Raw genomic sequence first — 26,351 nt, forward strand, 5'->3', positions numbered from 1 at the left:
GCTCCTCACCCCTCCACCTCCAGCTCCAAGTCGACCTTCCCCTCACCACCCATTCACCACTCACCCGCTTTTCCTGCTCAGCGAATCGCTGGTGGAGTACTTTCAAAAATTTCCTGCGTGCGTCTGCGGTGGGCCTCGTGTAAATTGAATGAAATTGAAAAATTTAACGCAACAGCAATTCCATTACGTTTGCCAGGCTCATTTTCACCGCGTTTGGGCTTGGCCCCTGCCTCTTGCCCCCTCAACCATCGACTCCCTCTTCCTCCATCTACCATTTACCACCACCCATTCCACCCCGACGTCCTTGCCTCGAAATTTATTCATTACATGCAATTTTTTGCGCCGTCTTCACTTTCGTTTATCTGGGTTTCCTCAACATTTTCAAGCGCATTAGGCTTGGCAATCAGAAATCATGTGTGAAATGGGAAAAAATGTGCGAAATAAAATGAAAATCGCGCTGCCAAACAGGAAAAACACTGGGAAAACATCAACTTGGGTCCCAATGGCCTTCAGGCACTTGTCTTCATACGTGTGTGTGTTTTCAATTACAATGGCAATTGTTGTGGTTACAGCCATTGCCTTCGGTGCCCAGAGCGAAAAAACGGAATCAATGTGAATAAATAAACGCTTACAAACAAAAATGCACAAATAGATTGTCATCGGTCTCATCAGCCTTCCACAGATTACCGCATTAGTCGGCCCCCAAGCAAAAAGCAGGCAAAGTTGGTTCAGGAGATTCGAACTCCGATACAGATGGATGGATGGTCGGAGGTTGCGATGCATATTGTATTTATGCAATCTGCATTTTATAAATATTTTTGTAAGCAATCAACAATGACAGCAGCCGAAGCCAGGACCACCAGGACCACCAGGACCACCAGGACCATCAGGACCTTCCGCCCTGAGCCAACATGTTGGGCATGCCAAGTGCGTTGTCTTCCATTTCGCATTTCGCATTTCCCGTGTGTTATGTTAATGTTTAATATAAATGCCCGCTGCCATGTATTGGCTCAGTCTGCTCCTGCCGGCTAAGGAGCTTTTGAAAGCCAAGAAGGACGAGTACTTTGCTGCACTGAGAGGAAATAGAGGCAGGGATGTGACCGCTGAAGCTCGACTGTTCTGTTCCACGACGGAAGATTAGGAACCAGTGATTCTTCTTGATATCAAAAGCTTCACTTATAAATACCTCAATTTTCAACAATTACTATGACTTTTCTGGGGCGATTTTTCGTTGAGTGCACGCTTAGCTCCCTTGAAACGCCTGACGCATAAGCAAATAGATATTGCAGTCATCTGACTTGACCAATCCGAATCCAAATCCCATCATTTTGATGTTTATTCTGTAAGCCGAAGCCTTTAAATGGACAACAGGATAGTCGTGGGAAGGGACCATGAAAACGGCTGGGATATTAAATTTTAAAGGACGAACATTTAGGTTTTTTCGTCGTCTGATGAGTGTGCTTGTGTGTGCAATTTTGGTTAGTTGATGTCGCCAACAAACTTGCATACTAAATAAGCCGCTGGCTGCCACTATCTCTCTATCTCTCTATCCGCATCTCTGCACTCCCTCTCTTTTCACTGAATTTTCCCATTTCCCATTTTCCACCCACTTTTGCCCCCTTTTCCACAATTCTCCTCACTCCTCCAGAGGCCTCATGCATTTTACATTTGCAGTCGTCAGCCGCTACTCATTTGTTTTCCTTGCGCCCAAAGGCAACCAAAAAAGAAGAAAAGTCCCACACCACTCTCACTACACACACACACATACACACACACCACCACATGTTCATGCAATTACATAGACCACACCACACCACACCACACACCAACACACACACAAGCACACGCATTGTTGCAATTGCAGGGGAAATAGACTTTTTGAATGCGAATGCGTTGCACATGTCAGATGGAATGCGCTTAGAAAAAAGCAGGAAAAACGTGGCAAACAGGAAAAGTAAGTGCGAGAAGAAAGAAGATAAAATCCCGCAGCAATTCGAGGCTTCCTTCTTCGCCGCCTGCTTTTCTTTTACTTTGCAATCGCAAGTAAGTTTTCCCTGTTTTTTCCAGCAGGAAGGACAACAACTTGCTTGCTATTCCGCATGCAGACCCCGCACATTGGCAGAAAAGTATCGTAAAATTTAAGTAAACTGTAGAATTTCATTAGTGTACGAGTATATGGTTTTACCCAACTTATTAAGTTGTGGTAAAATGCATTAAAATGCATTAGCATTGTAACTGCATCAGTATAAAATATATAACTTTATGTTTGGAAACAATCAAACTATGCACTTTCATAAGAAAGATTATAATCTTTCTTTAGTTAGGATCTTTTTCATTAGGAAGTATTAAGACATTGGTCAAAATTGCTAGATTTATGTGTTTTGCAATATGAGTCTTTTACCAATCTACTCAGCTGCTTGTTTGTGTGATAAGATGGTTTTTGGACGGATTTTATAAAGTTGCCACTGTGCAGTGCTTCGTTACTGTGGTAGTTGCCTGTGCATTTGTTCCTCCAATTACTGTTGTAGTCAGATCCCTTGTTGTTGTGCTGTGGGCCCGTCTTCATGTTTCTCCATGTTGTCAGCAGGGCAGTCGGAGCAGTAAGCATCTGCTGCTCCGTTCCGTTCCGTTCCGCTCACTAAATCCGTGCTACTTAAATCGTCCCTAAAATCCTCGTGGCAATTCTTTCGCCATGGAGCACATGCAGCTTTTGTGTGTGCTGTATGAGAATTTAATGACATTCTTAAGTTGTCATCAGTGGCTGACTGGCTGCCTGGCTGCATGGCTGCCTGGCTGGGTGGCTAAAAGGCAGGACGAGTCTAGTCGCCGGGGACAGCGATTGGGCCAACTATCTTGGCAGGCTGACTGCCTTCAGCGCTGGGCTCCGACTTAGTGGCATCTTATCCTGTCGCCGTCGCGGTCCCATCCTCCTCCAGCGCATTCTACGCCTCCTACGCCACCAGCCAGCCAACTCCATTTCTTCCCATTGTCGTGGCAGTGGTTGTCCTTGTTGGCCCTGCAGGCATGGCAGGAATATCAAATTGAGTAAGACCAACAAAATGAGTTGAATCATTAGCGTACACAACCCATACAAACCGAGATCGTTGGGGATAAACAGCTGAGGTCAAAGTTATAGAACGGATAGCAGTACTCGTAGAGGTCCCCATAACTCACACCAGTAGAAGCTACTGATATGTGCCAGTTAGGAATACTACGAGTATATACCATGTGTAGTGGAAAATATATCTACTTATACTTGTTCTTATTTTCTTCGTATTTTTAATATTCAGATAAATAGTATTTGTAACCGGTCATTAAATATAATATGAATATCTTTAAAATTTTTAGTTATTGCCACTTAAATACAGCGTATTTTTTCAAATAATAATTTTCAAGTAAAAGCACCTTGTGTGCTTACTAGTTACTGCTATTATATCCATCACTAGTGTTTGGAGGAGCCGGAGGACCACCCCGGAATCACTGTGGCCCATCCATGTCCTACATCCTTCACTTCCCATATTGCGCAATCGCTGACTTGGCCGGGAACCCCGCGGCAACTTGCGCCGCTGGATGCACTTTGCCTTTTGAGAGGATGAAGCCGTATCAGCATTAGCGTCTGATGTCTCTTGTCTGTCTATTTTTGGGGACATTTCTTTGGGGCGAAATCTCACAAGACAGTCCTCGTTTTTCCAGGTCAGGTCGGGTCAGATATGAGGCATGTGCAATCCGATTGTGCAACCTTTTTTGGGTGCGACCGGGGGTTGACGAATTTAATTTTCAATTTCGGGCCAAAACACTTGCGCCTTTCATTTCACGCTGTCTGCCAGTCAAATACGAAGGACCCCATATACACATACATATTTACCACACTCCATAGTCAGGCAGTTATTTTTGCGCTGCATGAGCAAATCTTTAGTATTTGTACAAGCGACAGCCGCAGACTGAAAAAAGCCGCCGCATTTGAATATGCAATTTGCAATTTGACTTGGCTCTGACGCTGAAAGGAAGGAGGCCAAAACCGCGCGATTCTGCTGCCTGTCGACAGCTAGGACCTCCCCTCCCCGCCCCCCCACAGCTCCACCACCCCTCCGCCATGAGTTAATCTGCGAGCTTAAGAAATCGCAGACTGTAACGAGTGAACTGGGGGTTTTCAGTTACTGTAACAGAAGAGAGCACCGAAAATAATTCCTACAAGAAAAGTCATTTTAAATTGTATTAGGAATTTTCGAGGTTTGAAATTTGTTTCATTGTATATGGAACTCTATAATGTTTAACAATCATCGCCGACCATCTAACATTATTTTAAGTCCTGTTTTATGAAATAAGAATCATTTGGTTCAAAACAATACACCGATAAAATGCTTACTGAATTCTCTTAATGCTTAAAAAGTTGTATCCTTTTTTAAGATGCTTGATGAATTTTATGTTGAAAAAATCAATAGGATCAAGTATTTAGACAATATTTTTGTAGGCACAAAGACAGAGTCGCGAATAACTTCTACACCAATAAGTTTCCCTAATTTCGTGCAGTGTCTTCGGCAATAGTTTCGTATAAAGTCTGAACGCCGGCCGTTTTATCACAGTGCTGGGCGCGTTTTTGTCGAACGTCCTGCGCTGACATTTCCGCGCAAGATTTATGCACTCGGGCTGCAGTTGAAGACAGCTGTCGTTGGAGCTGCTGTCTTTTCCCGTTTTTCCCGTAGTTCCCAGCAGCAGGGCTAGCCCTAATAGCTTTTTACTCTCGTGCATGAAATATGCCGCCGAAATGTGGAATAAAATAGAGTCGGGGCAGAGTTCATTGTGGGCTATGGAAAGTGTCAATCCGGATTTGCCATATTTTTTGCGCTCATGTCCTTTCACCCCTTCGCAGTGCAGCGTGCTCTACTTTCAAGTTCATCAATTGTCAGCCGCAAGTAAATGGGACTGTGGAAAGGCCGCAAGAGGGTGGCGAGGGGCAACTTGAGCGTTCAACAAACTAAAGCTAAGTTCACCTGACACACCAATGACAAGTACACAGGTCTGTGTGCCCATGGGTGCATCTACACCCACACACACCCATCTTCACCCATCTACACGCAGCCAAACACACACACAATTAGGACTTGATAAATTGCTTTTGTATGCTGTTTCAGTCATAAGCCAACGCGGCAGCAAAATGAAACAATAAGCCACGTCCGTCAAGTCAGCTCTTGAGGTGGCTAAAAGTCGAGTCGAGTTATGAGCGGAAGTCAGGACACCCTCGCACACATACACGCACGTGCACACGTACACACGAACACACGAACACACGTACAGGCAGTGCACACAGCCGCAGACAACACTTCGTCACACTTGCGAAGACAATGGGACTAGACAGCCAGACAGACGCCTTCCTGGCTACGCGTCGGAGCTCAAATGCGTTCGGCTGGGGAGCCGTACTATTTTCTGGTTGTCTCATAAAAACAGTGTTTAGAATTAGGTATATAGAGTGTTTCAGATTTAGGAGTTAGCATGGCAATGGTATAGTTGCTGTAAGATGGGCTTTATTATGTACCTGACAGCATAGCACACATTCAGTGTAAAACTGCACTCGAATTCCAGAGCGCAGATCCCTTTGACTTGCTGCCTTTTGGGTTTGCTGGCTATTATCGGGCTCAGTCGCAGCGCAACTTCGGCTAATTGAAAACGCGTGTTAGCACTTGAACAGAGCAGGGCAGAGTGTGAAATCAGTCAGGCTAACTAGCTTCCTATAACACTTCATTTTCCCAGCTATTTACATTGTGCCCGAATATTTCGATGGCTTTTTGTCGGCAACACCTTTGGTGTCTAAGGTCTGACAACTTTTCGGCTTTCTTGCCGCCTGTGTGGAAGTCCCTTTTTGAGCCAACTAAATGGCAATCTATTATACGTGTCCTTTGACCGTAACCAAGGCACACACACACATTGCTGTCTAATGTATACATACTCGTATATGTATATGTGTATTTGTGTATTTGGGGCAATGTTACCCTTCGGCCTGGCTGGCTGCCTTGTGCGGGCCTTTATTGAAAATTGTCCAATTTGGAAGGAGATTTTCGCACACCCGCCCCCTGAAGCCCGGCTAATGCACACAATTTGCTTTTGTATATCCGTTTCAGCAGGATCGTCCTGCTCGAAAACATTAACAATTTCTCAATGGCAGTTTTATGACGCAAAAGGGTTGAGGTGCTCGCAGGATAAAGAAATGAAAACAAGGCGACAATTACTGAGAGGAGTTCAACTTTAACTTTCACTTCAATCAACTCCGGCTGAGTGACAGCGGCAATTGTCCTGGCTGACATGGATGCGACTGAGTGAGAGTACGACAAGAGTCCTGTTGGCGCTGCTTCCGTGTTGCGGTTGTAAGTGCCTGGCTAGCGCGGTACTGCTATTGCTACTAATTATGCACGGACTGCAGGGCAACAAACCGCGCCGATGTTGACACACAGCCAGAAAGGGGTCTGCTCTGAATCTCTGTCTGCAGCTGAATCTAGAGATGGAGATGGAGATGGAGATGAAGATAGCGATGCAGTTGGAAATGGGGACTCAAACCGAGCAGGAGGTGCAGCCAAGGAGCCGCTGAAGTGGCTTGCAACTGTCACACGGACCACTGGAGATTTCCTCTCGAGCTCCAAGAAGCAGCTGCGTGCTGCCATGTGTGTCATTAAGCTGAGGGCAGGGAAAATAAAGTTTGAAATTATTATATTATTATTATCTAGACTGTGGCAAAAATTCAGATGAAATGCCACATAATGTATTAACATTTTATAGATTACATCTACACATGTCTGGTTAAAATAGCAAGGAATTGGTGATTAAATTATGTTTGACACAGCAGACTTATTTTTGATATTATTTGTATTAATATGGTTTCAATATTTAACTCAAAATTGGTAATTATTCCTTTGCTAGCGCAAAAGAACAAACATTTATAACGTTCTACTCCTTGAATTTAAATAGGGCTAAGAAAGTAAATGAGAAAGGCTCAGTTGTTTCCGTGTTTCCAAAATCCTCTTGCAGTGTATGCCATGAGTAGTGAGTGTTTTGGTGCGTTTTGTGATATTTTCTAATTTTCACAAAATAAGCAATTCTCACGTCTGTGTCCTTCTGCCGCGTTCGCGTGTCGCTCCTGCGCCGCTGGCCCGTGTTGTATCCTCCGCCGAGGATTCATTTTCAGCCCGGGCATGTTGTTGTTTAGCCAACGGGCTGCAGGTGGCAACACCACATGCTTTGTACTTCAAAAGCAAGTCAATTTGCAACTGTGTGCGAGTGTATGTGTGTGTGTGGGAGTGCTACCTCAGGAGCCCTCGCCAACGATTGTCTCTCTGCCTGCTGCATTGTTTCTCCGGCACATTGCTATACACTGGTTTACATTGGTATATGTTTCCCTCTTTTTTGAAAAGTAAAGTAAATTTGCTTTATTTCTGTCGGCAATCGATTCACGTTTAGTTATTTCGCTGGCTTTGATGTTGGATGCGAATGCCCGCTTACACTTCCCGCCAGCAGCACTTTTCCCTCACTCAGCGCAAAAAATAACATTTCCCCCTCTTATTTTCTTTTTAGGTAAGCCCCAAAAAGCGTCCTATACTCCAAACGGTGCGCAGTGAGTAAAATGTATCCTGCACTACTAAAACACGTGCTTTTTTGTTTGAAGCGTTTGAAGCTTTCAATTAATTAAATAAATGAATTAGAGCGCTTTGGAAGTATTCTGCAGTAGAGTAGATTAAAAACAAATAGTGGTAGGGAATAATATTCGAATCAAACAAGAAGCGTTCTCCTTTAACGGGCAGTGTAACAGGTAAAACAAATTGCTCCGCACTGAGCATAAATTAGCAATGGCAATGTAATTACACTTTCATTAGATTAAAATATCATAAGTGCCATAAAAATTAAGTTATGCCGAGGGGCGAGCACAATGGAAATGAAATAATCAGCTTACCTCGGCTGCGGGAAAACATAAAAGTCCGGCCGCACAAAAGAGCCTCGCCGTCGAGGAGCCACCGCGTTGCCAGGACACCGGTCAGGACTCATTGTTTTGGCAGGGAATCGCTTTGATTTCACGCGATAATTACAACGGGCTCTGCGAAGAAATATTCCGACTTGGGTTCGTGCAGCTATTCAGGTGGGAAACTTCGAGATCCCCACTCCCAGAGCCCGTTCACCAACTCTGGTGGAATCGGAGAGTTTCCTCGAGTCCTTTGGACGACCTGTGTTTATAACCCTGGCGACATGTTAACATGCCGGCCGTGCCAACATTCAGAGCCAATTTCTTGAGCCCTGGCCAAAGCTACTATTTTTGGAAACACCTTTTTATTTTACTCCCTGTACTACGGAAACTTTAGTTTTATTTAAGTAAACATTCGTGAGGTCGTCCAATTTCTGTAGTTTCCAGTTCTAATTAAATGTGTTGGTTTTTAAATAATATTCTACATTGTAAAGTTTTTAAAATAAGTACGCAAAACTCCTTAATTTAAATAACATTTTTTAGATTATTCCACTCTGTTTATTTCTGATTACGAATTATGCATGCATTCATTTTGATACAGAATTCGATTACACAAGTATTTTAGGGCCTTTTTGGGCAATACATTTTTATTGTGAATTCGTTTTTTCCTATGTCCTTCCATTTTTTAGTGCTGGCAAGCGAAGTGGGCTGCCGGGCGCGGGTGAAGTGTCGAAGGGTTATCCTTTTTTGTGTGTTCCTTTTGCCAATTACCACACGCTTCGTGGGGCATGGTCGCCACTTCGGGCACTCGCTGCGTATACGTAATTTTTATTGGGCACTCTCACGCGTCGTCATCCATCGTCTGCCGTCGTTTCCAGCCGCCATCCATCCGTTTGTGTGTCAAGTCGTGAGCTTTTGCCTCGTACGCAGAGTCCTAGGCCAACACGGGAGCTTTGCTCGGCGAATGTGCAACCAAAACAAAACGGATAATTGCACGGCCACCTGAAACTCCAACTATCCAGTGTGAGTGTCCTCTCTCTCTCTTACTCTCAGCTGGAAATCTCTCCACTTGGCCACCTGTCTGTGTTTGCTTCTGTGTGTGTGTCTGTGTGTTTGTGTTGATGGGCAATCCTTTGCAAAGGATGCTGATGTCGCTACTTCAAACACACGCACGACTAGTAATTCATTAAGGCACAAAGCATGTTTTCATTTACTAAAGCAATGCAAATGTTGTAATAAACATAAACTAAAGAAGAATTTTAGCAGAAACCTGGTACGCATATTCTAAATGCTTATATAAGATTGGTTATCCAGCATAAGTCTTCTATTTCTCATTTGTATAACGTTGACGACAAAGCCTACAAGGCAAATATGAAAATTGTTACTATTGTGATGGTAATAGCTTGCTATCAAAACATTAAGTTAAAATAATAAAAGCTTATATGTTAAAACAATGTTATATATAAATATTAAAGAATTTATAAATGTAGCGACTTAATTGAACCCCTTGGCATAAAATGATTGATTTCATAGCGTTTGAATAACGTAAATGTTGTTAAATTAAAATGCTAAGTATTCTTGTAGTTTTGCAAAACATCAGTATTTTAAAGAAAATATGTAAAATACAGTGCAAAACAACTAAGTTAGTCATAACTTTCGATACAAGTCCCTGTATCTTACAGTTTGAGAGTCACACTCTCCACAGAAGCCAAGAATTGGCGCCAAACCAATCTCTACACAGGACGCTCTCTCTCTCTCTCATTTCCCCCAATGAACTAGGCAAGCCGAAGGCTCAGAGACGAGCACTCGGAGCCGAGTCCTTTGGGCCAACTTCGTGCGTTGAAAGGACCCGAGGGCTGGGGACTTCAGCGGGCCAAACAGTTTTCGACTGAGACTCGTGACGAACGGACGCGCGGCCAATGGCAAGCGGGCAGTGCGATTCAATCGGACCGCTTTTTGGGCTTCAATTCGATGCGAATTCGACTCTAGCGGAAGCGGAAATACGAGTGCCAGCGAATTGCCAATGGCACGGCTGAGATGTGTGCGTGCCGCGAGCGAGGATCGTCGAGTCGAGTCGAGTGAATAGAATATCCAGAAACGTGGCTTGAAATCTTCGAGTGAAATCGGAGCTAAGCTGTAAATCATAGTGCCACTCAGAAAAACAAACAAAAATCAGTAGAGTGTGCTTTCTTCGCCCGAGATTTGTGCCACTGCATACTGTAGCCTATAGCCTATAGCCTATAGTATATAGTATATAATTTAATTTGCCAAATGTGTTGGAAAATTTCATGGCCCGGCGAAGGGGAAAGTGGAAAGTGGAAAGCAAAGGAAAACTCCGAGCAGCAGCTGCCTGTGCCGCACGGCTTACTGCTTACTGCTTATGCTGGTAATGGGTTAATGCGGTTGAGCACTCGCATGCCTTCACGCTTATCCCCCGTCACCCACCGCTTCCATCGCACTTCGCTCCGAAAAAGCAAATATTTCATGTTATTTACCTAGGTGCGCCACTTTCGTTAATTGTATGCAAAAAAGTTGCCAGCATTGCCCCCTCCCACCCCACCGGGGCACACTCTCCGTGTGTGAGTGAAGTGAAGTTTTTGGCTCAGGTTTATTCGCTACAACAACTTTCGGGTGGCTGGTTCAATTACAACCCCACATACCCACAGCCCACAGCTCACGGCCCACGGCCCATCGCCTGCCGCACTATTTCCGCTCTAAAATTTGAGCCAACTTGCCGTTGCCAGCTGGGCTCCTCCTGGCTTAGTCCTGTTTCAGCAAAACCTGTTCCTGCGACGTTGCTGCGCCTCACTTAGTAAATAAATTGGCAATCGCATTTAATGTGAGTTTATGTGCGTCGCTACCTTGGGTCGACTGCTCCTCTCGTCTCCTCTCGGCTCCTCTACTCTGCCATTTGGTAGTTATTTTTTTCGGTTTCTTGGCTCGTGCTCATGTGCAAATCGTAAATTCACGTTAATGCCGAAATTTCACGTGATAATGACGTGATTACCTGGCGCACACACACAGGCCCACAATGTGGCGATCCCTGCACATTTCTCCATGTCCCCATTTCTCCATGTCCCCATGTCTTCATGTCCCCATGTCCCCATGTCTCGCCATGTCGCCTGCCTATCCTTGTCTGCCAGGACTTGGGGCATAAATACGTAACATCCAACTGGGAACTTGGTGCTGGTAACTGGGAACTGCTAACTGGTAACTGGTAACTGGGTACTAGGAATTCACTCCGCTGGCAGCTCAACTGAAAAATGAGTGCCCCTAAAATAGTTGCAATGCATTCAACTGAATCGGAGTGCGGTGGGAGTCCTGGCCGGGAATTTCTGGTTAGGCCCCAGCGTAAAATTGTTGGCGTAGTTCCCAAGTGCTGTTCAATGAGTTGGAGTTGAAATGGCTGCAATTGTTCAGTGCAACCGCTCCAATCGCAATCCTTTCCAAATTAAAACGGTAAAGGGGTCTGATCTGATTTTTTAAAGCGTTGGCTAACTGTCTCAAAGTTTCTGTGCAATCGCGTAATTTGGCCGTATTCTTTGCGTTTTATTTGTAACTTTTTAATTACTTTTGAGTAGCGATTTGAACTTTGCGCCTGTCGCCCGTTTACACTCTAATTAAGCGGCCCATTCAAGGGCTCTGTATTTCGTATTTATATCCTTGTGCTACTGCTTCTGCTCCTGCTTTGGCTCCTGCTTCTTATCGCACCAAGCAAAGAAGTTCTCGGCTTTTAAATGCAGCTGTCCCAAGTTGGTGGCGCTTTAAACGTTCGCTGGCATTTCCGTTTCCGTTAAATCGCTCCTAAGCCAGTTTGTTAGTTTTACCTTGACATTTTATGCAGTTTTTCTCGGTGTTATATGTATGTATTTTTTCCAGCTACCTTTTGTGTGCCTTTGTTTTGCTTGTTACCTGCGCGCAATTTTTTCCAGTTACACAGAGGAAATACTCGTAAGGAGATTGCGAGATTATGATATCATCCAACTAATATCTGGATGTATAAAGAAAGTCTTCAAATAACTTAGTCTTAGGCAGTGGTCATAGTTGTGGAGTGTTAATAAGTATGTTTAGTTAAATAAGTTAGATTTCTTTCATACATTCTTGAAAACTATACGCCTTAGCAAAAATAAATTCATGAATATCGTTTTCTGACTTCTTTCTCTGTGGTCAATCCTGCACAAGCAATTATTGAGACACTTTTTGTTTTAGCGACTTGAATGACTTGAATTCCTGTTGTGGACATAAAAGGAAGTGGTTCGAGTCCGCAACTTCAAAGTGAATTATTTCGCCGTGTGTAGTGGCAATAGCAGCAGCTGCTTGTGGAACAACTTTAACAATATTTGCTTTGCTGCAACACTCCCCCGCCCCGCCCCCTGCTCGGCGATCCGTGGCCTTTGTTCGTCCCCGGACTCCTTTCACTTTGAGTTCCCTGCTGTCCGCACCCGAATCATGAATCATTTCTACCGCTGCACCCACCAACTCTCATCAGCTCCTGCCGTCCTTTTGGCCACATCTAAGTGTTGTTTAATGCAGCTTTTCAACTCATTCGCTTTGACATACACGTGTGAGCCGGGTTCTCGGTTCTAGGTTCTAGGTTCTAGGTTCCGGCTTCCACTTTCCACTCTCTCCACTTTCTACTTTTTATTTGCCAACCTGCCAACCTTGCAGCCTTTGCATGTAGCATCAGATTTGCTTATGCAAATGCGTCGGCGAGGAGGGGATTTGCCATTTGCCATCGCACGTCCTCGATCGAAATGTTTACGGTTTCTATTCGAAGAGGGCTGATGTCATAGCTTGTCGATGGCCGGTTTAAATAATTGCCACCGCAATAAATTATTAAATCAACAACAATTGCTCACTGGCCGGCCAAAGGGAATCAATCAATGCTTTTTGGGGGGGGGGAGTCGAAAATCGAGTGAAATGAAGTGATGTGGAGTGGATTCATAAGCTGACAAAATGCCAGCTCACTCCACGCACCGTAGGTGTATTATAACGAGTTTCATGACAGCAATTATGCGAGGTCGGCACCGCACTCCTCCTCACACACACACACACACACACACACAAACACACACACCCGCACCTGTGAATACTTATTATTACGCATACGCAGTGGTGGCGGAGCAGGCTAATGTGTGGTTTGGGCGTTGCTTTTCGAGGGCTTTGTAATCGATATTACAATGGCATTGTGTTAGGGCCTCGATATGCTGGCAGTACAGCAGTACAGCAGTACTGCAGTACAGGTATTTTTCTGCCTTTTTATCGCCCCTGCATCGCGTTCAATGGATCTGGGCATATAATCGAAGGGGTCGTGTTTGCCCGGGGGAGTTGACAATGCATGTTTAATGTACTTTGCCAGTAATTTGTAATTAATAATACATGAGCTGCATGTTGCCGCCCGTTGCCCGCCGCCTGAGATTTTACCATATGCCAGTGCAATCGGCTTTGGCTTTGGCTTTGGCTTTAACTCTGGCACCCACATGCAATCTATACGTACGTATAGTAATATTTCGTTGCCTACATTGCTGCGTTCTCCTCCGATTTCACTTCGATTTCAGTTGAGTTCAATTCGTTTTGATTCCGTGTTACATGTCGGCAGTTTGCCATGTGCCAGCTGCCTGACAGCCAGATCACCCAGCCAGCTGCTGTTGGTACACTTTATGTCATTTTTTGATTTATGTGTGATTAGTATTGGCTGTCCTTCGTCTGTTCGGCTGTCAGTCGGAGTCCAGAATGGGGCAAGTGAGATTTTCCATTTGTCTGGCTCTCTTGCCAGTTGTCATTTCGTATGAATACATTACAAAATCCGAAGTCTGTCCCCGCTTCACCCACTTTCAACGGCTCTCGGTTGACTTTTTGTTCCAGCAGCAGTGCAGCTGTAGAAGTCGAGGTCGGATTCGGATTCGGTTTCACCCCTTGAATTACACGCCTCGATGTTTCTGTAAAATGTGCAAATGAAGTCGCCGTAAGAAATTCCCAGGCTGACACACATGGAGCGAGAGACTTGAACAATATAAACAATGACAGGCCATAAAATATGCAAGCACCCTAAATACCTGCAAGGCCCTAGGTGGATTCTGATTCAGTTTCAGTCCTTGTGAGTGAGTCCCTCGATCCTTCCATTCTTCCTTCCTGCGACTGGGAACTGTGTTTGCTTGCCCAATTCCGATTGCTGATGTAAATGTCAGAATAAATAATAAATACACTGTGCTGTGCCTTCAATTTCATAACGCTGCGCAGTTTCGTGACTTTAACGAGGCTTTAATTTCAGAGATTATGGATTTAATCCGCTTTTAATTACAGGCAACGTTCCTGCTCTGCTGCTCATGCTGCTCATGCTGCTCGTGCTGCTCCTGCTGCCGATGGTTGTGTATAATTAAAGTATCAAATGTGTTAATTGATTATGCAATTAGCGGACCGGGCGTGTTAGTTAATTAAGCGGCGATGAATAAATTTATGGTATTTATATATCCATCAATGGGCTCCACTTACAAGCGCCATGAGTGGGGGAGAGGTTTATTCAATTACGAATGCCCGCAATTGAGAGCACTTGAACTATTAGTTTATGTGCCGTAAGCATTCATTCATTCATTCATTCGCATTCAGATGGGAAACTCCTTGGGTTCCTCCTCCATGCTTCCTGCTTCCTGCTGCCTGATTCCTGCATTCTCCTCTCTCGCTTCTCCTTTCTCCTCTCTCCATATCCTTCCCGGAGAAGGAGCTTCTTTCTTTTCGTATTGCTGCTCTGCTCCGCTGTGCTCTCATTTATTCATACGTGCGCTTATTGCAATGTTCATTGCTTCATATTCATTATGGCAATGGAGCAATGTGCGTTCGCTTTTCCAGACAAGAGCACGTGTATGTGGTGTGTGTGTTATGTGTCTGTTTGTGTGTGTGTGTGTCCGATACGTTCGATAATCCAATAAATATTTATGAAGCACTTTATTGGAACAACACTGAATTACTTTATGGCAGACGTATGTATGCATGCCCGTCCATACGGCGTACACACGTGTCTACTGCTGCCATATGCAGCAGATCCAGGAGCAGAATCGGCAGGAGCAGGACCAAAAACTAACAACCGAGCAGCAGCTACATGCGGAGTCGAGAAACAAAAAAGGAACTATATACTCGGCATTTGGTGGAGTGCGGCTCGAGCTGCTCGAGCTGTTCGAGCTGCTGCTCCTCCACATATTGCTCATACGCACCGGGGTGCGCTTTGATGCGGTCACTTGCCACTGACCAGACGTGGCATGTTGGCTTGTTGGCTTGTTGGCATTTTGGTTTTTAATATTTTTAAGAGCCCTGTCTGTGGACTCAACTGCCGTCCTACACTAATTGCCTCTCGTTCCCCATAAATGAGTGCTTGTCTGTGTGCGTATGTGGGCAGCACTCATGTTTAAATTATAGACTGTCGACTCAACTCAAGTGATTTGGAGGTAAACTGCTGCTGCAGTTTGTTGACCCAATTAATCTGCCGAGCACTAAGCACCTGGGCCAAGATGGTTTCCGTCTATGCACAGTTTGCATTGTTAACTTTCCGTCAGGGGTGTGATTGTGTTGAAATGACGTTTGCTTTACGACCCCACAAGTCCAGCGATATGTGTACAAATAGATATACGAGTGTATTTAGTGCATCCTGGAAATGACAGCGGTTGAATGATTCAGGCTTGTTTAGTTTTTGGTTCCTGATAATCAAATTTGAATCCAAAGGCCACACAAATGAATTTAAATCAAAACTAAAACATCGATTTTACAGTTGGCGTCGAGCAAACGGCGCTTAAAAAAATAAAAATTGTCCACTCTATTAGATATTCCTTTAATTTAAAACTAAATTTTCTATATAACCCGTTTTATAAGTCCTTTATTGTTGGTGGTTCGGTTATGGTAAATATATATTCAGCTATTTATAGGATTTGCTATGAGTAAATAATTCTGCAAATTGGATTCTGACCTGCAAACGAGAAATCTAGTTTAATTACTGTTATTCAGCTTATTGCTAAAAATAACTGGCGCATTAGCCTGCAATTATAGGCGCTATGTTATTTTCAGGTGTCCATAGGTAATTCTATTATTTTGACCGCATCTGTGACAGTGTTTTTTGCGATTTCCCGCTGCTAAACAAATTTAAAGGCAAACACAAGTGAACGCACCAATGAATACGACAAAATCAATGCAAGTGCAAACATTAAATGGCAACACGACAATGACAAACAACAATAGCTCCAAATATGAATGATGTGATGGGGCTCGACAGGGGGCGTGGCTGTGGTGGGAGTTTTCGAGGATGGGCTTCGCCCAAGCCCCTTGGCAGCGAGTTTAAAATTATTGACCAAATTTTCGGGCAAACACACCGCAAAAACGAGCACAAGAGCAAACTATGGGAACAATGCATAACTGGGTCAGTTTGACATGTCGTTGTCGCAGCCAGTCCTGATGGCCTCTAGCCCTCTCTTTCGCTCCATTAGCGCCCTCCCTTTCTTTTCATTGTCATCCATCTCCCTCGCACTCCGTCCGCCATATCTGGCAGTGCATGTGGATGTGGATGTGGATGTGGACAAGGAGGACGGGGCATGGCCGACGGAATGGGGACGAATGTCAATGCATAAAATTCATTCAATGACTTTTGCAGCTATTTTTCTTCTACTTTCATGATGGGGCAGTGCAGGGTGGCTAAGCCAGGGTGGATCTGCAAGGGGCGGTCCTGGAAGGGCAGACAAATAAATTGCAAGACATGCAATAAGACGAGGACGAACCGAATGTGTGTCTAAGTGTGTCTCTGGCTTGTCTAGCTGCCCTCCTGCTCCGCTTCTTGTATGCAAATAAAATTGTACACGAAATTGACTTTATGCAGGCGCCCATATGAACTTGCACACACTCATATATATACATATATATATAAATATGTATATATGTATATGCATATGCATTAGGGTGAACCAGTATTGCCATTCTTGTCACTTTTTTCATGATTTCGGTAAATTGTGTTGTTGGAAAGCCAATTCAACTAAACAAAACTTGCATCTGGTAAGATCTGATATGCATACGTGGATAAGTACTTTCGAGAAGCGATGTTTTCAATCATACCCTTGAATTGGAAGCATATAGCAGCTCACCGCGTATTCCGCGCACCAGAGGTCCACCCCCGAATGTGAGTGTGTGCATATTTTGTGGAACGTTAGTGCGAGACATGACTTTGACTAACGTTGCTGCCGCATGTAAATGGCACCATGCCGCACGCCGAGGCAGCCGAAGCCCAGACCTGGACCCGATCCCGATCCCAATCCCAATCCCTAGCACAAACCCAAACCGTACTCCAAGCCCAGGCCCATGCCACATTGGAGTGTCCTCCATGCCACACGTTTCCCCGTAATCATCCATTATCCTAATGCCAGGTCCATGTGCCCAGGTCCCCCGAGTCTGGAGCAAGTGTGTGTGTGTACGCTGGCCGATTGGATTATGCCTTTAACCTGCGTACACTGCTCGACTTTTCGTGGCCTTCGCAGCGACATTTATCGACATTAATGATGCGACCGGAATTTGTATTTTGGCCCACTTGGATGCAGTTGCGCAGCCCCAAAACTATTTGCGTAATCGTTTTAATTGGCCCATTAAGGGAGGCAATCGATCGATGTGGGCAAAACTGTAGAATCGAAAAGGGCAAAGAACTAAATCCAAGTCCTTCTGCGTCACTTCAACTGCGGGCAATTAGGGTGAGCCACACTCCTCCTCCATTCACCAGCTATAATTTAAATGTTTGATTCATTTTCCAACCCATCCTACAACCCATCACGGTGGAAATATTCGTGTACCTCCGACGACATCTGCTGCGATTCTCAGATAGTTACACGTACACTGTGGTGGGAAGGTGGGGACCTGAAATCAATACTCATAAATTAAAGTCATAAAATGGCAACACACCAATACAGTAAAACAGTAATACAGTAAATATAAATAGAAGCCAGACACGAATTTTCAAGTGCCACCATCACTCTGCACGTCGAAATCAATCGATTCACGTGTCGTACTGCCTGTCATTCCTTGGCTGAGCTTTGAAGAAGGATAAAGTTTAAAGCCAAAGTGGGAACCTAAGTCGAACAAGACATCTAAGTGCGCTTTCTAATTACCATGTGTACTCCGATGCTCTCTTTGAATTAAGGCAAGATGAGTTGGCTGGGACATCAGGATCAGGATCGGGACAGGTCGCACAAGTTTACGATGGCAGGGCACTTGACAGCATCCGCAGACGCGACCTTCAGGCCCATTTAAACTTTCACAAACAATAAAAATCGCCCTACATAATACATGAGTCCGTGTTACTACCCCGTGACAGACAGACGGACAGACAGACAGGCAGCCAAAATAAGTTCGCTGGGTTTGGATTCGTGGCTTTATGGCCAACAAGCCAGAACGCACTGAAATGCGGAAAACAAGTTTTGCATTTGAAGGGGCAAACATTTGCGCACTCATTACGGATCTGATTGTTCACCCGCCGACTCCACAACTTTCGCCCCATTAAAGTTTCATTAGAGTTTCATTCTAGCCTGTGATTATGAATGCAGTTAACCAGACAGTTGACTTTGGTCAACCCGAGCAAACTTTTCCTATGAAAGAGTTGGCTGCTTTGGCCGCTAATCCGCATTATGGTAACCAAATTTAGTATGGTTAAGGCCTAAGAGATACGATAATAGATTAATAAGTTCTGTACTTTATATAACTAATTTCATACCTTTGCTTCGTCGTTTACACAATTTAACCTAATTTAATCAGAGATGCCCCTTAACTGTAGAGGAGTTAATTACCCCGGATCACAATTAACTTTGCTGTCGAGTACTTTGCGGCTCGAATTGCATTTGTCATGCATAGAAGACGTTCCGGAAGGCAACAAATGTCACTCGACACTGCGTCATTGTTGTGACGTCAAGGTGCAACCGCATGAGAAGGAGCTCTCAAAGGACTGCGTGGAAGTGGAAAGCGGAATGTGGAAGTGGAAGTGGATGTGGAGAAGGGGGTGGGATATCAAGTTGTTATGTTGCACATAATTATATCAGAGCCGCGAAAGTTTCTCGACAATTTCGTTGAGTGGCACTCAGCCAGCAGGCGAAGGAGGAGCAACTTTTATGAGATCCTGACACTGGCAGGCGGCTAATTAGATATTCTATCGTCCTATTTAATGCACTCGACTCCCGGCCAGCATTCTAGGGATTCTTAGCAAAGTGTTGTGTCACTTCGCCCCGCTCGACTAACTTCCACCCCTGTTGCCTGCGATTGTTGTTGCCGGACTTAAGAACTAAAGAATTCCAATTTAAATCGAATTTCGGCATGGCATGTGAAAGGCATGTGGCATTCTCTCTATTTTCCAGGCCAAAGCCTTGCCAAGTGTGTCGATGCAGTGACTCGGAGAGCTTGACATACAAATTTGTGGTACATTTATTGGCTTGTTTGGTCAGCCCACACACACATATGTACATAGATAGCCAGAAGATAAAGAAGGCGGGCTCCAAGGGGCAAGATATTTAAATGTTAAGCTGGCTCTCAAAGTCAGGGGCCATTGACACACATATTTGCACAGCTGGTGAGCTGAGACCGGACTTTCGGTTCCGCTCCAAGATCCTGCCAGTGAGTCCTGGCCATGGCCGTGCGGTCGAGTCCTGTGCACTCTAATTTGCTTTATTTATTACACATTACCAGACCAGACCAATTGCAGGGCACAGGCACAGACACCGGGCACAGATGGCAGCCTTTTGGCTTCAACGATAACTTATGCAAAAAGTTGAAACTTTAAATAAATAAACTTTGAGGCGGAGGCGGAGGCTGTTCCTGCTCCTTCTCTTTTGCTGTGCTGGCCTGTTCACACGTAACAATTTGCGAGGTAAACATGGCTTTATTTTAGTTTCAATTTTCGCTTCGTTATTTTCCGCACACACACACACACTTGCACACCCGGAGACAGACAAAGGGCGACTGTTTGTTTTTAGATTGCAGCAGCGCGTTGCATGTTGTCTTTGCCCGTCGCCGCCGTCTTTTTGCCGCCATTTTACGCTCGTTATGGCAACACTTTGGCTCAAAAGCAAACGACAGCCCTGAACACATCTCAAACGGCGGCCGCGTTTGCACAGCCAGTCAGGAGCATTGGTAAGAGAACGATCCTGCTCCTCTGCCGGAGGAGGCAACTACGGGCTGCCTAGATGGCTGGCTGCAAAAAATCATTTCAAGCAGAAACAACAAGGGAAATGCGGAAAACGCCTTCGCGCTTCTCCCTTTACAGGGGCCGCTTTCCACTCACAGCACAGTCACATTTTCCACCTACCCCCCTCCGGCCGTTTGTTTGCCTGCACTCGCTCCGTTGACTAGCAACTTTCGTCGCCTCGGCCTTCGTCCTTCGTCCTTCAACCGCCTGCCACCCACACACCCACACACCAACACACTGACACACCCACGAAGCTGACGTGATTGACTGCACTGCGACGTGTCTGATTCACAGAGAAAAAAGGTGGAGGTCTATAATTCTCGCTCTAAAATGTTCCATCGGCTGCACACCAACATGTGGAAATACCTTATCCTACTCGAAAATCCAAAGAAGTTTAAAGTCGAGCAGATATTGTGCAAAAATAGTGTGCACTTAAACAGAACGTAGTACCTAAAAACAAAACAAAACTTCCTATTTACATGATTTATTTTCGAATTTACGGATCGTGAGTTAAATTGTTTTTTCACCGTGTTCCTTGTTTGCCTTTTTTTCTTGTCTGGTAATAATTTTCCTTTCCTGCTCCCAAAGATGCGTGTTGCATTTGCCTGTCTGCCGTCGGTCGTCGGTCGTCTGTCGTCTGTCGCCGGGATTTGTTTACATGATTGCGCACAGGAGGAGTGCCTGGCCCTCCACTTTTCCTTGACTGCTTACAGCTTTTCCCTTATTCTTGGCCTGCTGCATTAGCACGCGAGTGTTTGCATTTCCTTTGAGCCAAATCGCAGCAAATTATATTTTTATTGATTCGGCAAACATTTGAGCTGCGCGATTTGCCCGATAAAAGCGCTGCTAGAGTGGCAAAGTGAATTAATTTTCCCGCTTGGGACTTTGCAGTTTGCATTGGTCTTGGTGATGATGTGCACACTGCATATTGCGCATACGCCACCGACACGCGGACTTAGATAGCGGAGCGGTAGAAGCAAAAACCGCAGAAGCAAGAAACCGAGTAACGAAAAACAACAGCAACAATACCAACAACAGTATGAGGAAAGCGGCGGTAGCCACAACTTTTCGCATTTACCAAAAACTTTTCAACATTTTCTTGTTACCCGCTTGTCTCCTTCGTTTTGCAACATGGCCATAGACATAGACCCACTGAGCAAATTGTAAATGAAAAAGTTTTTATGTTATTCAGTGTTTGCAGGGGGCGGAACCGCCGTCTAGCCCTCTCTTTCCCTCCCTCTCGTGCCGGCTCTGTCCTTCCTCTGCTGTTGTTATTGTTGTTGTTGTTGTTGCTGTCGTTATTGCTGCATTATGTCTATTGTTGTCTATATACATTTTTGTCGAAAGTAATTGTAAATGCTGTTCATAGTTTGACTGTCGACGTCCCTGTCCTCTTTATATTACCTTTTGCATTTTCTGTGCCACTCAATTCGGGAGTTTTCCATTGCCCAGTTTCACAGTTTCTCAGTTTCCCAGTTTCGCAGTTTTCCTAATGCAGCCATGTTTTAAAGTCAACATTGTGGCATTTGGCGAAGAAAGTTTGTTTTTAAATGCTCGGCTCAAGCCCCCGAATATTATTTTAAGGCAAGCGAAAGTATTGCAGTTCTGCAAGTGAAATAAACACACACCAAAGCTCAAGGCATGTGCGAACTACGAAAACTGAAAATAATGCCGCACAGTGCTCAAAACGTAAATTAAGCCACCAGCAACAGTGGTGCAAAAACAAATAGAAAAAACCATCTTTTACCAACATTTGAAGTGGCGCACGAGGAGACAACGACCACAACATGACCCGCTTTCGCATAAAAAACCTGAAAATCCTCTCCTGCTGCCTCAGCCTGTGGGTGGTGCTCTTCGGCGGAGCCCTGCACCTGGCGCAGGGCAGCGAGTTCCCCGAGCGCGAGTGCTGCGACCTCACCACCACCTCCACGGTGGGTCCGCTGCCCATGCCGCCCGCCGCGCTGCCCACCGACAAGTCGCTCTCCTCGGCCACAACGGCCTTGGAGACGGATCTGGCCATCGGACGATCGGGTAAGTGGTGCACTCGGTGCACTGGAACAACTAATGCCATAAGACGTGTTTCAAAAACATTCATACATATATATATAAATAAATATAAATGAGCTAGATAACAATAGGTAAATAACAATAATACTTGACCTTCCATTATGTACACTTTTCATTGATAAAGTAAAATATTAATGATATATAATGATTTCAGTCAAACTTAACTCTGTGATTCAATTTTTCTGTTTTTCTGTTCGGTGGCAAGCTTTGGTGGTATCTTTAGAAACAGCCACTTTTCTTCGACTGCATCGGTCGGCGGCTTGCGGTCCGTTGCCTATTCATAGTGCCACTAAAAATGGCCCAGTCTAATTGCCAAGCGATATTTAATGGCTCAATGAGCAGCAGGACTCCCCCAGAGGGTTCGGCAATAGAGAGATAGTGGAGGACATCATCATCACTAACGCTCCAATTAACACAATGACCTTTCGCCAGCCATCGATGCAGCTGAGTGGTCCCAGAGCACCCACGGGGCCACCAGGGGGTTAACATGGTTTTTTGCCATGTTCCCACTGCGGTGTGGGAACAATTTGAAATTCAAAGCAAACGTCAGCCGTAAAACAATTTATATTCACTTTGAATTGCGGTTTTGTTTCGCATTTTATTGTGCGGCACGACCGCCAGATATATAGACGGACTGGGAGGATGTAGTGCGGATCTAGAGGGTTATGGTACGTGTGTGTCTCAGTTTCTTGCTGCCAAGTTGAATCGTATTAAATGTTTGCTGAGCGATGCTACGTGCCGTAAACAGCAACAACAACCAGCAGCATTTGCTGCCACATACTAAGTAAATTCAGAATTCAATAGAGCTTTTTACCCAGGTTACAGCATATTTTCTGTGTGGTGGTGTGCTGCAGTGTTTTTGCACAGATTGCTGAATGCAATTCAAACAAATATAAAACTGCCAAAGCCAAATCGAAATGGGTACAAAATATCAAAATTCCATTAAATAGTTTTTCTGCAGGGGGAAATGATTACTTGCCATTTAATTTCACTTCTTTCAGTACCTCCAAGAAGTTTCTCAGTCCGAGTGTACAAAACTTTTTTGGCCCGCACAATCGTTAGCTTGTATGCATCCTTAAATGTTAAATTAGCCACGAATTAAAAATGTCAGTTGAAAAAGTTGAAGGCTCCACTCCGCTCCACTCGACTTCGCCGGACCTCCAACTTCTCATTCTGTGCATTGCCCTCTGAAAACTGAAAACTCTAACAAACTAAAACTATGCACTATGGGGCGAACGACCACTTTTGGTGGAATTAATTAATAACTCGAGAACGAAGCAACACATTTAAGTTCTGTTTTTTGATTTATGTTCATGATAAAAATAGTAATATAATTGAGGAAAAATGGGCGTGGTTTTGCCTTCAAACAAAAAAAAACAACACAAATTTTTTTTCAGTGTACAGAAAAAAATTTTTTGATCTAAAAAATTTAAAATATAATCTTTAAATAAACCAATAAAGTAACAATTGGGGGTTGCTTATCTTGTTTTTAAAAAATATTGAAGTTTTTCTTCTTGCTTCACAGTTTTTTTTCTTTAAAATAGCATAAATATGTTTGTAAAACTAATGTTTCCCAAAAAACCTAAAATTTACGGAACTAGAATTTTATTGTAATAAATATATTTATGTTTCACACCTATCGTTCATCGCCATCCACGAATTAAAGCTTTAAAACAACTAAAAAGGGCGTTATTTTTTGCATTACTCGTCGTCTTTTCTTTCTATTTCTCGAACAATTTGCTGTTTTTCACTTTGAGGTTAGTCCCTTAAAAGTTAAATTTTGGAGAAAGTGTGCAAAAGTGTGCATTTATACTTATAGCATATACTAAGAATTGATAACTCTACAACATATAACAGGTTTTAGAGCCGGAGAGAGCCGGACTCACTTTGTAGCTCTATTTAAAAATTAGAATACACTACAAAAGTTGTGTTTTATTAGGGTTAGAACTTACAGAAGATTATTGGGACACCACAATTAATTTCAACATTTGACGATCACAAACACATATTACAAACCACAAGGATTGGATTTCATGTTATAAGTAACAATTTTGATATTTGTTTATGCACTTTTTGTCACTTCAAAGTTGAAAGATTTTTCAGCGATTAACAAAACTTCGGTTATCGGTGTGGCAGCGCAAACGAAACAGCTGACTAAACAGCTCATGTAACAAACTAAAGTGCATTAACCCAACAATTGCAGTGGCCTGAGTGGAAATCAATACACGCACTTAGTGGGGTTCATGTCCTCGTAATTGAGCTTATTAAATAATCACAAATATCGATTGGCTTCGGTTCAATTCTGCTTGCCACTCAAACTCAAAGGGCCGGGGCATTCGGATGAAAAGGACCAATTGCCCAGCACAAATGCGAAATGTTAAAAAGTTTATTATGCAACAAACTTGATTGACTGACTGACTGTCAGACGGGGACATAACTCACACACTCGCAATCACAGACACAGACACAGGTTGGCAGGATAAATTAGTCATTAAACGACGCTCTGAATGTGCCAGACGCATTGAGTGCAGTGCGGGTCAAGAGAGCACTACAAAATCGGGGGAACGGGGACGTCGAGGAAGTGGTGAGCTACTATACACAGGGAAAAATACTCCGACTTGGGCGTAAGACTACGGAGGCTGTCTACCCTAAGTGCTAAAAAAGAATGATAACATATTTTCCAAATCTGGCTTCCATGCTCACATAAAGTCCCTTTGAAACCCAATTAATCAATCGAACTAGTTAGCATGACTATGATTTGTGCGAAATCAATTGCATTTCGAAACAAAAGCCAATAACTTGAACCTGTGATAAAAGGAAACTTCTTGACGTGCATTTCGCAGGATGAAAGGCGAACCGACTGGCAAAAGGACATAGTCCTTACTGCAATGGGTTTGACGTTGAGGGACATAAAAATTTCCGTTCTATGTAAGCGGCTTGCCTTTTTTTCCTGCTGCTCCTAACAATGTTACTTGGACATATGTTGGGTGTTGGGTGGCAAAGGCTGGGTGGATACATGCAGGAGAAACGTGTGGAACGTCGAGAACATCTTGCAGTTTATGTATATGGCCTTTAGATTGAGTTTGCACGAATGTACACAAGTTGTTCGAATTCGCATTTGAATGGGGAATTTCTTTTAGTGGCCGACGAGGACGACGGATGTGCCTCCTTGAGCTGTGGACCTCCGGGCCTTTCGGTCTGCATGGCCATCAGTCCATCTGTCCATCTGTCTGCATGCCTGTCTGTCTGTCTTTCTGTTTGTCGTTGGGCTTAGCCATGACATAAGATTTTAATCAGCATAAAATTTTCGATATTCCGTTATTTCTTCGATTGCTTTTCCCCTTTTAACCTGTGCAAAAAATTGGAAAATGGAATATCATATTTAACATTGCTTTCCTTATTTATTCAAGTCCCGGCTTTCATTTTCTATTGGTGTAATCGACTTGGTTGCCAGTTTTTCTAATAAATAGGTAAATTCTGTTGAAAATAGTGTATTCATCTGAAGCAATCAAGGTTTTCTTCTGTAAAATAATACTAAAATAAAGGTCACTATTGGAAAAGAATAAGTTAGTATTTGAATTTGTCTATTTGCCATTTTCTTTTATAAACAGGAACAGATGCTTAATAAAATTGTTATTGTATCTTAAAGTCAGATGTGAACCTGCAGCTTGTGTTCATATTTGAGGTAGAATACTGGTAGGAACAGGTCAAAAAGGCGGTCCTTAAATCTTTAAAGAGAGTTAGCCTTGAAGGACCAAAGCATTGTGTTGGCTAAAATATTGTTGCAACCGCATTTCCTCGCTAACACGCTTACCCTTAAATCGCATCAATTTTAAACGCAACAGACACTTCACTCCGCACACAGACACACGGACACGAGCACAAACACTCGTAAGTTATTCCACCTTAATTATATTGCAACACCCCGACTCGACCCCCAGGCCCCCGTCCACTTCTTCCGCCGATCCAAGCTGAACCGACCGATTCCGACCAACTCCAACCCTCTATAACCCTCTCCAACCCACTCCAACCCATTCCGACCCAGTTCGAGGCACACATCGCGCCCAGGTGCCTGAAGGTCCATGTAACACAATGTTTTATGTACTGCCCATGTGTGTGTCTCGCGGAGAGTGTGTGTGTGTGTGTGTGCGG

General features: G+C 44.1%; 1 protein-coding gene across 1 annotated transcript in view; it reads left to right on the top strand.

The window, feature by feature from the left end:
• Positions 1 to 9,982: 9,982 nt before the first annotated feature.
• Positions 9,983 to 26,351, top strand: part of LOC122620617 — a 74,635-nt gene continuing 58,266 nt past the window's right edge. Inside the window, exons 1-2 of the mRNA XM_043798177.1 lie at positions 9,983 to 10,078; positions 21,717 to 22,163. Coding sequence (XP_043654112.1) covers positions 21,920 to 22,163 — 244 coding nt within the window. The 5' untranslated portion in view covers positions 9,983 to 10,078; positions 21,717 to 21,919. The remainder of the gene's footprint in view (positions 10,079 to 21,716; positions 22,164 to 26,351) is intronic.

This window comes from Drosophila teissieri, chromosome 3R (assembly GCF_016746235.2).
Source record: "Drosophila teissieri strain GT53w chromosome 3R, Prin_Dtei_1.1, whole genome shotgun sequence".
Lineage (NCBI taxonomy): Eukaryota > Metazoa > Arthropoda > Insecta > Diptera > Drosophilidae > Drosophila > Drosophila teissieri.